At 37.6% G+C, this 13164-nt stretch overlaps 2 protein-coding genes across 4 annotated transcripts in view; both read left to right on the top strand.

The window, feature by feature from the left end:
* The first annotated feature begins 7421 nt into the window (after nt 1-7421).
* On the top strand, nt 7422-10856 carry hmgb2a (high mobility group box 2a). Of its 2 annotated transcripts, none has more exons than XM_044186199.1 (5): nt 7422-7576; nt 8398-8557; nt 9382-9530; nt 9670-9844; nt 10084-10856. In XM_044186199.1, the coding sequence occupies exons 2-5, from the start codon at nt 8411-8413 to the stop codon at nt 10255-10257; spliced, it is 645 nt and encodes a 214-aa protein (XP_044042134.1). In that variant the 5' UTR covers nt 7422-7576; nt 8398-8410; the 3' UTR covers nt 10258-10856. The 2 variants fall into 2 exon arrangements, with proteins under 2 accessions (XP_044042134.1, XP_044042141.1); XM_044186206.1 differs by lacking the exon at nt 7422-7576 and adding an exon at nt 7793-7817.
* Nucleotides 10857-11797: 941 nt separating this feature from the next.
* The window catches only part of wdr17 (WD repeat domain 17), a 28497-nt gene continuing 27130 nt past the window's right edge, over nt 11798-13164 (top strand). The window contains exon 1 of one of the 2 annotated variants that reach the window (XM_044185555.1): nt 11798-11999. The gene's annotated coding sequence lies outside the window, so the exon portion shown is untranslated. The remainder of the gene's footprint in view (nt 12000-13164) is intronic. The other variant, XM_044185563.1, reaches the window with a different exon arrangement.

Here is a 13164-nt window from a genome sequence, read left to right as displayed (position 1 = left end):
ATGTGATTTTCATCAAACCACAACCCCAGAAATTTTAATTGTTTCACTCTCTCCAATTCTTGATTATATACTCTTAATTTTAAATTACTGTCCTTTCTTTTCCGTGTAAAGAACATTGTCTTTGTTCTCTACTGAGAACTTAAATCCCCACTTAAATGACCATTCTTCTAGTCTAACAATAGCCTCCTTTATTTTCTTCACACTAAATTTCAAATTCCTACCTCTTTTCCATATTGCCCCATCATCCGCAAAAAGAGAGCATCCAAATTCAGAAAAACATCATTTATCATAATAGAAAATAACAATGGACTCAATATACTCCCTTGAGGAGTTTCATTTTCAACAAAAACATTTCCTGAATAACACTTATTTTTATCTGAATTGATCTTCCATATTAAAAGTCTTTGATCCACCTATACATCAGGCCTTTAACCCCTAATTTACTTAGCTAATTAATAATCCTTCCTTCCACATCAGATCATAAGCCTTCTCTATATCAAAAAAGATGGCTACTCCCAATTAATCTGCGCATGTTCTAAACATAAAGCAGGGTCCATGGTATTTCTGCCTCTTCTGAATCCACTCTGATATTTTAAATCATAGCCTTTGCTTTCCATATAATATGTCAACCTTACATTTATCATTCTCTCCATTATTTTGCATACATTGAAGGTTAAGGCAATAGGCCTATAATTCCCTGGGTTTATGCAATCTTTTCCGGCCTTACGTATCAGAACTACAACAGCTTCTTTCCAGACTTGTGGCAATTTTCCCTTCTCCCAAACCTTATTATATAGTTCCAGTAGGATGTCCTTCGATGATTCACTAAGATGATTTATCATGGTGTAACATATCTGATCTTTCCCCGGTGTTGACATCTTGGTTTTCCTGAGAGCACGATTCAGTTCTGCCTTTGTGAATGGTATATTTGTTAAATCATTGGTATCTTCATCTTTCTGTAATAGTTCCTTATTTTCATCTATTGTCTTTGCCCTTCTTCACTATTATTATTAGAACTGTGAATTTTAACAAAAGTTTGTGCCAACATCTCTGCTTTCTGCTCGTCTGTCACCGCTGTAGTTCCATTGTCCATCAATACTGGATATCCATATTCTCTTTTAACCTCCTTTCATTCTTTTTATCATTCCCCATATTTTAGCAATTTCTGTTTCTCTTCCTACTGAGTTACAAAACTTCCTCCAAAACTGCTTCTTTGCATTCTTAATTGTTTTCCTTACCTTAGCTTGCAACCTTTTATATTGAATAAGATTCTGAAAATTGTGAGTTCTTTTTAACATTTTAAAAGCTTTATTTTGTGATTTTATTACATTTTCACATTCCTTTGTCCACCACGGTACAATTTTCCTTTTATGCTTACCTCCTTTCCTTTGAATCATTTGCTTTGCTGCCCCTAGAATGGCTTCACAAACAGAATTATTTAGTTCATTAACATCTTGACTGCTCATCTTCCCTCCTGAATTTAAGTATTATTTTAAATTCCTCTCTCTCCACCTTCCTGCAAACAACCCGGAACTGTTCTCCTCTAAGCTTCTTTTACTGCTCTGGCTGGCAGATGCCCTTACCCCCTCTTCTTGTCTCATCTTTACTTTACCTCTCCCTCTTCCTCTATAAACCGGAGTCCAGTCATCAAACTCCATATCATCTTCATCATTTTCTACCTGAGTTGCCATCCCGATCCAGTCACAAACCAGTTTATGCCAACCGCCAATCCTAGATCATCGATGTTCCGTTGTGTCTGACCGAGCTTTGTCTAGAGTCAACATGAAACTAAAGCCTCTTCTTCACAGCTCAACAGCGTGCAAAGCTGTTTTAGATGAGGATACAGTGAATTCTGGGGCAACATATAAAGCTGTTTACTGATAGAGAAATTGTAAAGGAGTGTATTATCACATGTCACAACATATATACATACATATATCACTAGGTCACACATTTTGTTATATTTTCGTAAGATGAGAGAAAATTTGATATTATGACCTTAATGGTTGACATCACATCACATCTTAGTGACCTCAACTTAAAGCTAGGGAGGAAAGAAGAACTCAGCATGTGATTTGATAGCAGCTGTCCAGTCTTGGACTGCACATGGACATTTGCAAGGCGGATCTCCAAAGGGACTGTACACAATTTCCAGGTGTGAAACAACACATTTGGGGAGAGAGAGGTTTTCTCTCATGTGAAGTTCATACAGACAATGTAGGAATAGGAACTTCCCACTCATCTTCATTCTGAATCTCTTTCTTCTCATGACATTTTTAGAGGAGGATAAGCAAACCTCGTAGTGGGCAGATATTGGATCTCTACAAATCGAACTGATTGACCTGCAAGCTGAAGTGGAAAGTGTGGTATTAAGAGAAAAAAATGCTGCATGTGACCCTGCCACTTTTGACTACAGACTGGGCTGAGGCAGTTTTCCCTGGACCAAAATGACAGTACAACACCTGACCATGTTTGGTTTTTACAGTCCATGCAGTTCAGCATTCTTAACAACAGACATTTTAAAGCTAAATACAGTTCAAGAATGATCAATGAGCACCTAAAGCTTGTTTGAGAATTGCACTGATTCTATCCATCATATCTAAAATGCCAGAAAAATTGTGGAGGTATGGAGGTAAATAGTGAAATAGGCCTAAGGCAAGACAGAATTTTTCATCTCTATCAGTAATTTCAACACAAAGAAACATTTATTTCACTTTTGTTGTTTTAATAGAAAAAAATAAATAATCATTTCCAATTGACCATGCACTTCATTGTTGTCTATGTCAATGTCTTTTCTGGTTTGGGAATTGGAGAATATGTGAAGAAAAGTTCTACACATTATGTTTAGGAAGCAGGAAAAAACAACATTGATATGTGTAACAGTACATCCGTACCATACTATTTAGCCAGAATCTGATTATTTTGACTGTAGATATATATTTTAATTCCATCGTTGTCTAAAAATGTGTATGCCCTGATTGTGACTGAAAGGTTGGATATCTAAGAATGTCTAATGAACAGTCTCAATAATGTTAAATTATAGAATGGTTTGTACTGGTTTGTGTAAATTTATTGGCATTTATCAAAGGCTGATTAGTCTTAGCTTAAAATATTGTCCAGCTCTATCACACACTACCATTTGTAATGAGATAGAAAAGAGCATTGATGTCTTGGATAGGTTTCATGCGTGTCTAGAAGGACATGCATAGCCTATAAGCTTTTCATTAACAGTAGAGATAGAGGAAAATTTATTTCAGAGATAGGTCAAATCCTATGACAGACTATTCAATGGAGAATGGTGGCAGCATTGTACTGGACTGCATTATATTGAAATGTATTTCTAATATTTTACCCCCTTTGTAAATGGGGTTGGAAAAACCGAAACACCTCTCAATATGATGCAGTCCAATACAGCATCACTGCTAACTACAACCTCAATAATAAACTTATAGTTGAATTAACACCTATCTGACTGTGTCAATCAAAACTGAACAATATTTCTAACTAAAGGTAAATTTATGGCTGAGCTGTTGTATTGGATTGCATTAGATTTTACATTTGTACCTAATAAAGTGGCCACTAAGTGTATGTTTTTCTTCATTATTCCTTTAAACAAATAGTTAAACATTTTGGGAAATACACTTATAAGTATAGAGTTAAAGCCAGGAGACTGGAAACAGGGGGAAATAGTTAGCTTGGCTCTGTACAAAGTTCTCAGCAGATGGGTAAACTGTTGTTCGACAAGAAATTGCGTACAGTGAGTAATTACTTTTAAAATTGTTGTTTTTACACTGTGTGCGGATTAACTAGCTACACTGTGCAAATTAGTAAGACTAAGAGTTGTTGCCAGGTTAGCATTTTTCCCCCTGCTTCCAGTCTTTATTCTAAGCTAAGGTAACCAGCTGCTCCAGCTCTGTACAGCCCTAACAAGATAGTGGTATTGATCTTCTCATCTAACTGTCTCATCTTTTTTTTTTCATTTTTTACCATTAGATATAATGTAGGATTAAAACCGGTATCAAAAATGTGTCCTGAAAAACGTATTATTACTGGCTTCCTGTAGCTTATTGTTTAGTTTTTTCTTAAGGACGTTTTAGATAAGAATAAGATAAGAAAAGTGAATGGTTCGACTCTATGGTTGCTTTACTTTTACTTTACTTTGTGGTGTTGTAGAATAGCCTGCTGTTATGTTGTTAATGTTGTTGTATTGACTTGGAGTGCTTAACTTTGTGGGGGATAGATTTGCAACAAACCATTAGCCCCAACAAAGGTGCTGAAGTTTTTCTTTGAAACCCACCCTCAAGCCCTCCAGAAAAATAACCCATCTACCACAGTGGTGTGAAAAAGTGGTTGCCCCCTTCCTGATTTCTTATTTTTTTGCATGTTTGTCACACTTAAATGTTTCAGATCATCAAACAAATTTAAATATTAGGCCAAGATAACACAAGTAAACACAAAATGCAGATTTTAAATGAAGGTTGTTGTTATTGAGGGAAACCAAATTCCAAACCTACATGGCCCTGTGTGAAAAAGTGATTGCCCCCTAAACCTAATGACTGGTTGGGCCACCCTTAGCAGCAACAACTGCAATCAAGCGTTTGCGATAACTTTCAATGAGTCTTTTACAGCTCTGTGGAGGAATTTTGGCCGACTCATCTTTGCACAATTGTTGTAATTCAGCCACATTGGAGGGTCTTCGAGCATGAACTGCCTTTTTAAGGTCATGCCACAGTATCTCAATAGGATTCAGGTCAGGACTTTGACTAGGCCACTCCAAAGTCTTCATTTCAGCCACTCCAATGTGGCTGAATTACAACAATTCTGCAAAGATGAGTCGGCCAAAATTCCTCCACAGCGCTGTAAAAGACTCACTGCAAGTTATCGCAAAAGCTTGATTGCAGTTGTTGCTGCTAAGGGTGGCCCAACCAGTTATTAGGTTTAGGGGGCAATCACTTTTTCACACAGGGCCATGTAGGTTTGGAATTTGTTTTCCCTTAATAATAACAACCTTCATTTAAAAACTGCATTTTGTGTTTACTTGTGATATCTTTGCCTAATATTTAAATTTGTTTGATTATCTGAAACATTTAAGTGAGACAAACATGCAAAAAAATAAGAAATCAGGAAGGGGGCAAACACTTTTGCACACCACTGTATATGCATGGGTGACCTAAAGACAATGGATAGATCACACACAATCCACTCCAACTACTTACCCTAATTAAGGAAACTGGGTTTCTCATTTACATCAGATTACCGACAGTAGTTACACGGTTACATAAGTGCATGTAATCACACTGAATGAGACCATCACCACAGCCAATCAACCATGAGACACCAGTCTACCAAAAGGGGTTAAAACAGGTCGTACGAACTAAAGCGATGAAAGAGGAGCATCAGGTCTGTGTATACTCTGCCAAAACAGTAGTGGAGATGCACCCACATAAAAAAATCTAAAACTATATTCAGAATTCATAAACATTTTATTTTAGTTAGGCAAATCTGGCATGACCCCACTGAGGAGTAATTTGCTGTGCAGGATTTTTTTCAAGTTTTCATTTGGTGTGGAACCATGAGCCATTTTGATAATTAATAATTAATACTTAATTTAATTGTGTTCCTATTGTAGCATTAACATATGTGCCCACCCAGTTACATTCTTCATAAGTACAGGAATTTGGAGCTGGTTCTCTGGATGCTGGAGAAGACTCCATTGGAGTCACTCAACACAATCTTTTTGCATTCTTCAACTTGTCCAGGCTCCTGTCTAAAGGTGCATGATGTTCCTGTGACCAATCCTGCCATTTCTTCCAAAACTCCTTTCTGACTTCCATTTGGACCAGGTGATTGTATTGAACAGATAGGTGCACTTGGTTTATCTATTTTGTTTTCTTTTTAGTGATTTTATTTGAAGTTGACTTTGTTCCGCATTTGCCCGTTATTTAAATGTTAAAATGTGTTTTGAAAGTCATTTTACTAACAGGGAATTTCTGTACGTTGATGAAAATGTTTACATTCACATTTAATGTGTTGGCTGTCTGTGGTTTGTGTTGCTACCACCTACCATTGAAGACTTGCCGGCAGAGGTCCTTTTAGTCCTTTGTTGCAGGATTAAAACCTTTTTTAAGCATGCACCACTACGGTGATTCATTCACTTATGATTGTAGAGAATAGGAATGTACTACCATGTTATCAAAACAAACCTGCTTAGAAATAGATCAGCACTGGCATAGGCCATTCTCTCACAAACCTCCATGCATCCATCCTCTCACTTTTTAAGGCATTAACACAAGACTGAACTTATTTTACTGCTGATTCAGCATGCAGCCTTCTCAGTTTATGGTATACACCGGTCACAATTACCACCAGGATTAAGCTGAGCTAAAGTGAAAAATTCCTCCATTAACAAGGATCCCTTCATTTAATCATCTAAATGCAAAAGATGTGAAGAAAAAGAAAAGAAACAACCTAAAGAAAACCTAAAGATCTTCAAACTCTGGAAATGAATAATGTGCAGCAAAGAAAACACTAAGTGGAACAATAGGCCTACCTATCAATATTGCCAGGTGACAAAATTAAGCTCTTGGACATGATTGTGAATTTTTGTTTTTACCAGACATATTATGCAACCTATACCTGTTGCTGCTTGATTCATCAGTAAATTATACAAGTTACATTATGTAGTTCATTGATGAAGAACTCTACACATTGTTGTGTACATTAATTATTTTTTTCTGCTATTTTAACATTGTACATGTCCCTGCCTATGAAGAAAAAACAGCACATGTTTCTGTCATTGCTCCCATGCAGTTTTAGTGCTTCAAGGTACCTTGCAAAACTGAACTTTTTCAAAAGAGCTCATTGCTTTAATATTTGGTTTGGTTTAGAAAGTATACTATACTTTATTTGGTATGTCTTAATATGAAAAGGTGGCAGGCCTATTTTTGACTATGATGAGTTTGTACATCACACAGTCTTCTATTGCACTTTATATTGGGATATTGTATATTCAGTCAAAACTGCTAACTTATAGTAGTTGTCATTATTAATCTAATTTCTCAAATATTAGATGCGAGTACAAATAGTCATTTAAGTTTTGGTTTTGACCTAACCTAGCAAGGGCAGTTTGAGTTGTCTCTTTGTAATGCAGTTTGTTGAATGAAACGAAATACAATACGGTCCTATAGTTGTTTTTGCTACTGTCAGTCTCATCTAGAAAACAAACGGCTAAAACGTACTCAAACCCCCAACACATCAACAGATAAACATATTTTGACTCCGAGCAAACAAAAGACTTTTCGCGCCGTATGTTTAAAAGCCCAGTTCAACCAATCAGCATACAGATAACTCATACAAACATGATGTCTTGCTCTCACAGAAGTCAACCAATCACAGGGACGCCTCTTTCTTGTGACCTACGTTCAAATTTAAATACATAAATCTGGCCAATCCAATGATGGCTGGGAGGAGTCATGGAAGTACTTCTAGTCAAGTTAGTTCGGCTTCGCAGACAGTGACAAAACAGTTGCGTTTTCTTCCTCATTCAGTCGTTTACAACTTGTCTTGTTGAGAACAGGTAAGGCGCCGCCGTTTTTGTAATTGTACTTAGTTAATTTGGTTTTAGAAGTCACCGGTGTTTTCTTCGGTATTTTGGTGTAATGTCTACGATGACCAAATGTCCTTTTTGTCCATATCTACCAGCTACAGCCTATTAATGAATTAAGTCCTTTGTATGTTAACTTAGCGCAAATCACAACGTCTCCACAATGTCTATGTGAGGAAACCCGTCGGATTCTAGTTAATCCAAACTACAAACGGTGAAGTTTTTGGTCTCTTTCGATACTGTGACACAGGTAGTGTTAGTTTACTGCTGTGTGCTTAGTGCGCAACATGCAGTTCAAACGCCATTTGGTTTGGTAGCTTAGCCTGCTACAAGACGGTAGCTCTCACATTTAAAGATTGAATGAAGTCGCCATTTGGTTTAGACCCACTCTCGTGGTTAGTTGCACTGTAATTAAAGGCAGCCTGGCAGTTGTATGAAGTTAAAGTAATGGATATTAGGTTACTTTGCTGGTTAAGCTTTTGGCGCATTTAAGTTTAGGCGGGAAGATACAAAATGGAGTCGCGTCTTTTTGTCCCAGAGAAGCAGAAATCCGATTAGAGCCTTAAAACACTTTTGGGCACCTGCTTGCCGTATTTTGTGCTACAGTAACGTTACTTGTAATACACCAACGATGAAAAATGTTTGAATATTTGCTTGGGGCGACATGAACTAAACTGAAAACACGTATGTGTTAAGTTTGGTTATTATGCTGATACAAGCTAGAGTAAGGTTAGGTCTAACTTTTTTACATTATACTGCTCGTTTCATGTCTTGTTTTTTGTCATTATTTCTAGATCAATTGCAGCCATGACAAAGGACCCAAATAAGCCAAGAGGAAAAACCTCCTCCTATGCTTTCTTTGTTGCGACCTGCCGTGAAGAGCACAAAAAGAAACACCCAGGGACCAGTGTAAGCTTTGCAGAGTTTTCCAAGAAATGCTCTGAGAGATGGAGGGTGAGTTGGCAGTTTCTTTTAACTTAAGATTTAAGGGTTTGCGTTTGACTGAAATGTATTTGTAATTGTCTCTGTAAAGAAACAGAACCAGCAATTTTTTATCTGGGTGGCATTTATTTTAATGTAACTATGGGGTGCATGGGTGTATTATTAAAACGCTCAGCGTTTGCTTCCAATTTTATTCCAGTGGCCACTCATGGTATTGCAACAAAAAATTCCTGAGTCCCTAAAAAGCTTTTTCCCCCATAGGCCATCATTATAAAATACTTCTGTAAAACTGACGTGACACCTTGAACTGCAAACAAGGTCAATTCTAACTCTCTATTAAGTTTTGTTCCATGGAGGTTTGTAAAAGTCCCTCAAGCTGAGAAAAATGACTTAAAAATCTGTGACGTTATCACAGTGTGAAGTATATGGGCCAAGTGGGTACTCTGAGGCAGGGCAATTGGTCGAAACACTAGTGCTCATTCAGTGAGCCGTAAAACCCGAGCTTGCTGTATGTGCTAGGCAAGCAGTTCCCATAGGAATGAATAGGTGCTGTTTTTTGGGTCTGGTATCCAGTTCTAATTATACATCCATACTTTCAGTCCTTATCATGGTCATTTGCACTTTCCTATAGTTAAGTGCAAAGGGAATGAAGTACTTGAAAGGACATTGTTTATGTGGAAGAGTATCATGTTATGTTACACATTTATTCTCAATAAATGCAACTTGAAATGCAAGTGTATGTATTTGATACAGGAAGACTTCTGGAAGTATACAATATTTTTAGGAGAATCAGAATTTTGAGCCATTTACTGAACTCATTGGTTTCTGCTTTGTAGACCATGTCAGCCAAGGAGAAGGTGAAGTTCGAGGAGATGGCTAAGAACGACAAGGTCCGTTATGACAGAGAGATGAAAACGTATGTCCCTCCTAAAGGTACTGCGAAGGGCAAAAAGAAGAAGGACCCCAATGCACCCAAAAGGGCGCCGTAAGTCTTTAAACTTCACCACACTGGCCCCATGTAGGGTTTTAAAAACAAACAAGTTAAAGTGTTTTTATCAGATTTGAATTCTAGCTACTTTATGCAGGAAAGCTTTCTGGCATTAACCCATCCCCTTTTTCTCCAGTTCTGCGTTCTTCGTGTTCTGCTCTGATCACCGTCCCAGGATCAAGGAAGAGAATCCTGGTATCTCCATTGGTGACATTGCCAAGAAGCTTGGCGAGTTGTGGTCTACACAGAGTCCCAAAGACAAGGCTCCCTATGAGGCCAAGGCTGCCAAACTGAAGGAAAAATATGAGAAGGTATGTTGCCTGGTATTTTTGCATAGTACCAGCAGGGCAAAGCGACTGTACATTAAAAGGATACGTCTGACATTTGACAAATCCCACAAAAAGACCCAACCAGCTCTGGCTAAAAATGGTTGCCAACAAATTCAAGTAACATTAAACTACAGTCTTGCTATATCCAAGGTTTTAGTATATTAAAACTTCTGACAGTGTTATGTGGTATGAAGCGGTATATCAATTTTCCCTCTTTGTAGGATGTTGCTGCCTATCGAGCCAGATGTGGTTCAGGTAAGAGTGATACTGGTAAGAAGGGTGGCCCAGGCAGGCCCGCTGCCAAGAAAGCAGAACCAGTTGACGATGATGATGATGATGAAGAGGATGAGGATGATGAGGAAGAGGATGACGAAGATGATGAGGATGACGATTAAGCGGTTTATATGTTAAAGGATGTGAATTTTGCGATGCATTGTTCAGCTTAACTCCTGTTCGTTTTATTTTTATTTTTTTGTGTGTGTGTGGGTGATTACAACAGTATAGCCTGCTGTCCCTGTTGGTCTGCCTCCTGTAGGATACCAGACCTGTGTTCCTTTTTTCAAATTCAGGGATTTAGTTTTTATTTTGTCACTTAGTCCCCTTATGATTATTATTATTTTTTTTTAAGAAACTGTTTTTTCTGCTGAATTTGGGTTTGTTACATCTTAGAACCTTGTTTATGTAAATTGGCAACCAGATATGAATTTCCTGTGATAATACAATGGACTGAAACTCCTGTACAGGCAGTGGACAGCAGCAAATCAGTAACGTTTTTTTTGTTTTGTTTTGTTTTTTTTTAATAAAATAAAAATGTATTGTTTCTGGAGGCACTGCTTATGTTTTCGGTTTAGTGGTGCTGTTTCTTCACTGTCATTTTACTACCAGGGGTTATCTGTAGTTTGATTAAAAATGTTTGCAGCCATTTTTAATGTGGAACTTTGAAAACTTTCATGTAGAACGATTTTTCTTTTTGTAATAAAATTTTGTATATTGATAGTGTGTGGGCTCTTAATTTTTTTTTTTTGTGATAGTTTCTAACTATGGATTTTGGATATCTTGGGGAGGGAGGCATTTCTTAACCGGGTCATTATATACTATGTATAAGGTCTAAAGCACAGCGTCTTGCTTAATGGTAACATGATACAGGTAAACTTGCTCAAGGGCATAATCGGTCAGATATGCTGCAAATGTTCATATGTTATGCTCTAGGTTTTAGGACGCAAATAAGACACCAGATCCTGTGTGGTGACTTCTATTAACTTTATTTTATTTTTACTGAGGCAAGGGTCGAAAATCCTGAAACAATTACTTTGAAGTTGTCACAAGTCATCATGACACAAGTATCTTATCTTGGACTCAGGAGTGGCTGTTAAATTCATTTACTTAATTTTGAGGTACTTTACTTGAGTATGTCCATTTTCTGCTTCTGTACAGTATATTTCTACCACATTCCATTTCAGAAGGAAGTTATGTACTTCTTACTGCAATACATTTATAGATTATTCTTAATAAATATGATGAACTTATAGAATATCATTCATTGTTCAGTGAAAAAAATCTTACTCTTATCAACCAATTTTAGTCTGGAATTGAGTCCTTAGCTTAAATGTTTATTTTATCATAAAGAGTGAAAGAAATCCCAATGCCAATATTTCAACGTAATTTGACTTGTTTCAAGAATTAGTGCAGCAACCCGCCTTATTCTTTCTTGTTACAAGATCTTTTCTACAACGCTTTTCAACACGTTTATTCAAATTGAAAATTGGTTGAAATATTCTGACTGCATTGCAAAATAACAAATACGACTCAAGGATAAATCTGCTCCAGATACAAAGTCTTGATCCAGGGAAATTAACCATGGCTGGATCACACTAATATAATCATACATCATGTTGAACAGAGTAATGAGAGGAAACCATGGATGTAGTGGAGGAGACTCACACTCACACATTTCTGCATTTACACAGCAGAATCGGTCTTACTGACACTACGGACAGCCAATAGCGGACTAAAATGATTATTCCCACGGAGCGATCACTGCCGCAGTTACGGCCCACCTCACGCGGAGGAAGGTGAGCAGGGAGTATTTCAGCACCTGGGAGCTGTCCGTTGTGCACGAGCCAGCTGACATCTGACGGTAAGAATCAAAACACAGATACACATCAGCTGCCTAGCATGGTAATATAAATCAACAGCGATGGCACACAAAACACAGATGTACAATCCTGCTGAATGCATGTTTGTCATCACCAACCCACCGCCCTGTGGTGTTCTGACGGACCACATCTGCGACACTCGAAGTGTCAATAACAAACAGTTTCCACACGGATTGCTGAAACCTGTTGATGTCATCTACATATTCTTGAAAAATAATAGGAAACAGACATAAATTAAGCGCCAAACCGCTTCTGATTAGCGAGTGGTGGCAACAATTTGGGTGATAAAAATAGCTAGTTAGTTGCTTACAAACAGGCTTAGCCTATTGATTTAACGGTGGTTCAGACGAGCATTTGTTTTAGGCTATTGTGTTATTATTATCATTTCTGAAACGAGGTTTTTGTGTTAATAACAGTTTCGTGCTAAGCGAATGCCTCTTCTGTTGTCTAGTCTATATCAACACCAAGTGCGCCCGGTTCTAGTGATTTGCCTGTGTCTGGCGTATGGATTTAAACCGGATCCTTTATGAACTCAAATAAATCAGTGAAATACAGTTGAAACAACGGTTACATGTAACGTAGACGTGTAACACAACTTTCACCTTTCAACCAAATTTTGCTTAGTGTGTTAAACACCAATTTCACCTGAAAATTAACCAAACCGTGGTCACCGGAAATTTAATCACCCGAGTTGGCGACCTGTGTCAGGCTAATGATGACTAACCATAGGAGCTGGACAACACTATTGTCTTATCTGAGTATGTGTACAATTTTAAGAGACAAGTTATTTTAAAATAGCAAGCAACACGTCTTTTCATGACTGTATCTTTATACTGTTTCATTCTGTTTTTGCTGGGTGAGTGTGAGCTAATCTACTACCTAGAGAATAACCCCTTTGAAATATGTCTTGATTGGTCTCCAGGGAACACATTTAGTTTTAATAGACCTTTTGCAAGGCAGACATTTCGACATGTCAAAGCAGGAAAAGCACTGATGTAGCAAGACTGTATTTCATTTAGGTGGTCCAGGGATGGACATTTAAAGGTGGGGTATGCGATTCGAATACAATACACGTCTTTTTGTCAAATTCAGCAAATATCTCCTCAGGATCCGCTAGCTGTGTGTGTGTGCTGAAAAAAAACTTGG

The sequence above is a fragment of the Siniperca chuatsi genome, linkage group LG3 (genome assembly GCF_020085105.1).
Source record: "Siniperca chuatsi isolate FFG_IHB_CAS linkage group LG3, ASM2008510v1, whole genome shotgun sequence".
Taxonomy (NCBI): Eukaryota; Metazoa; Chordata; class Actinopteri; order Centrarchiformes; family Sinipercidae; genus Siniperca; species Siniperca chuatsi.
The sequence above is the reverse complement of the archived record's forward strand: the minus strand, read 5'-3'. Positions and strand labels throughout refer to the sequence as shown.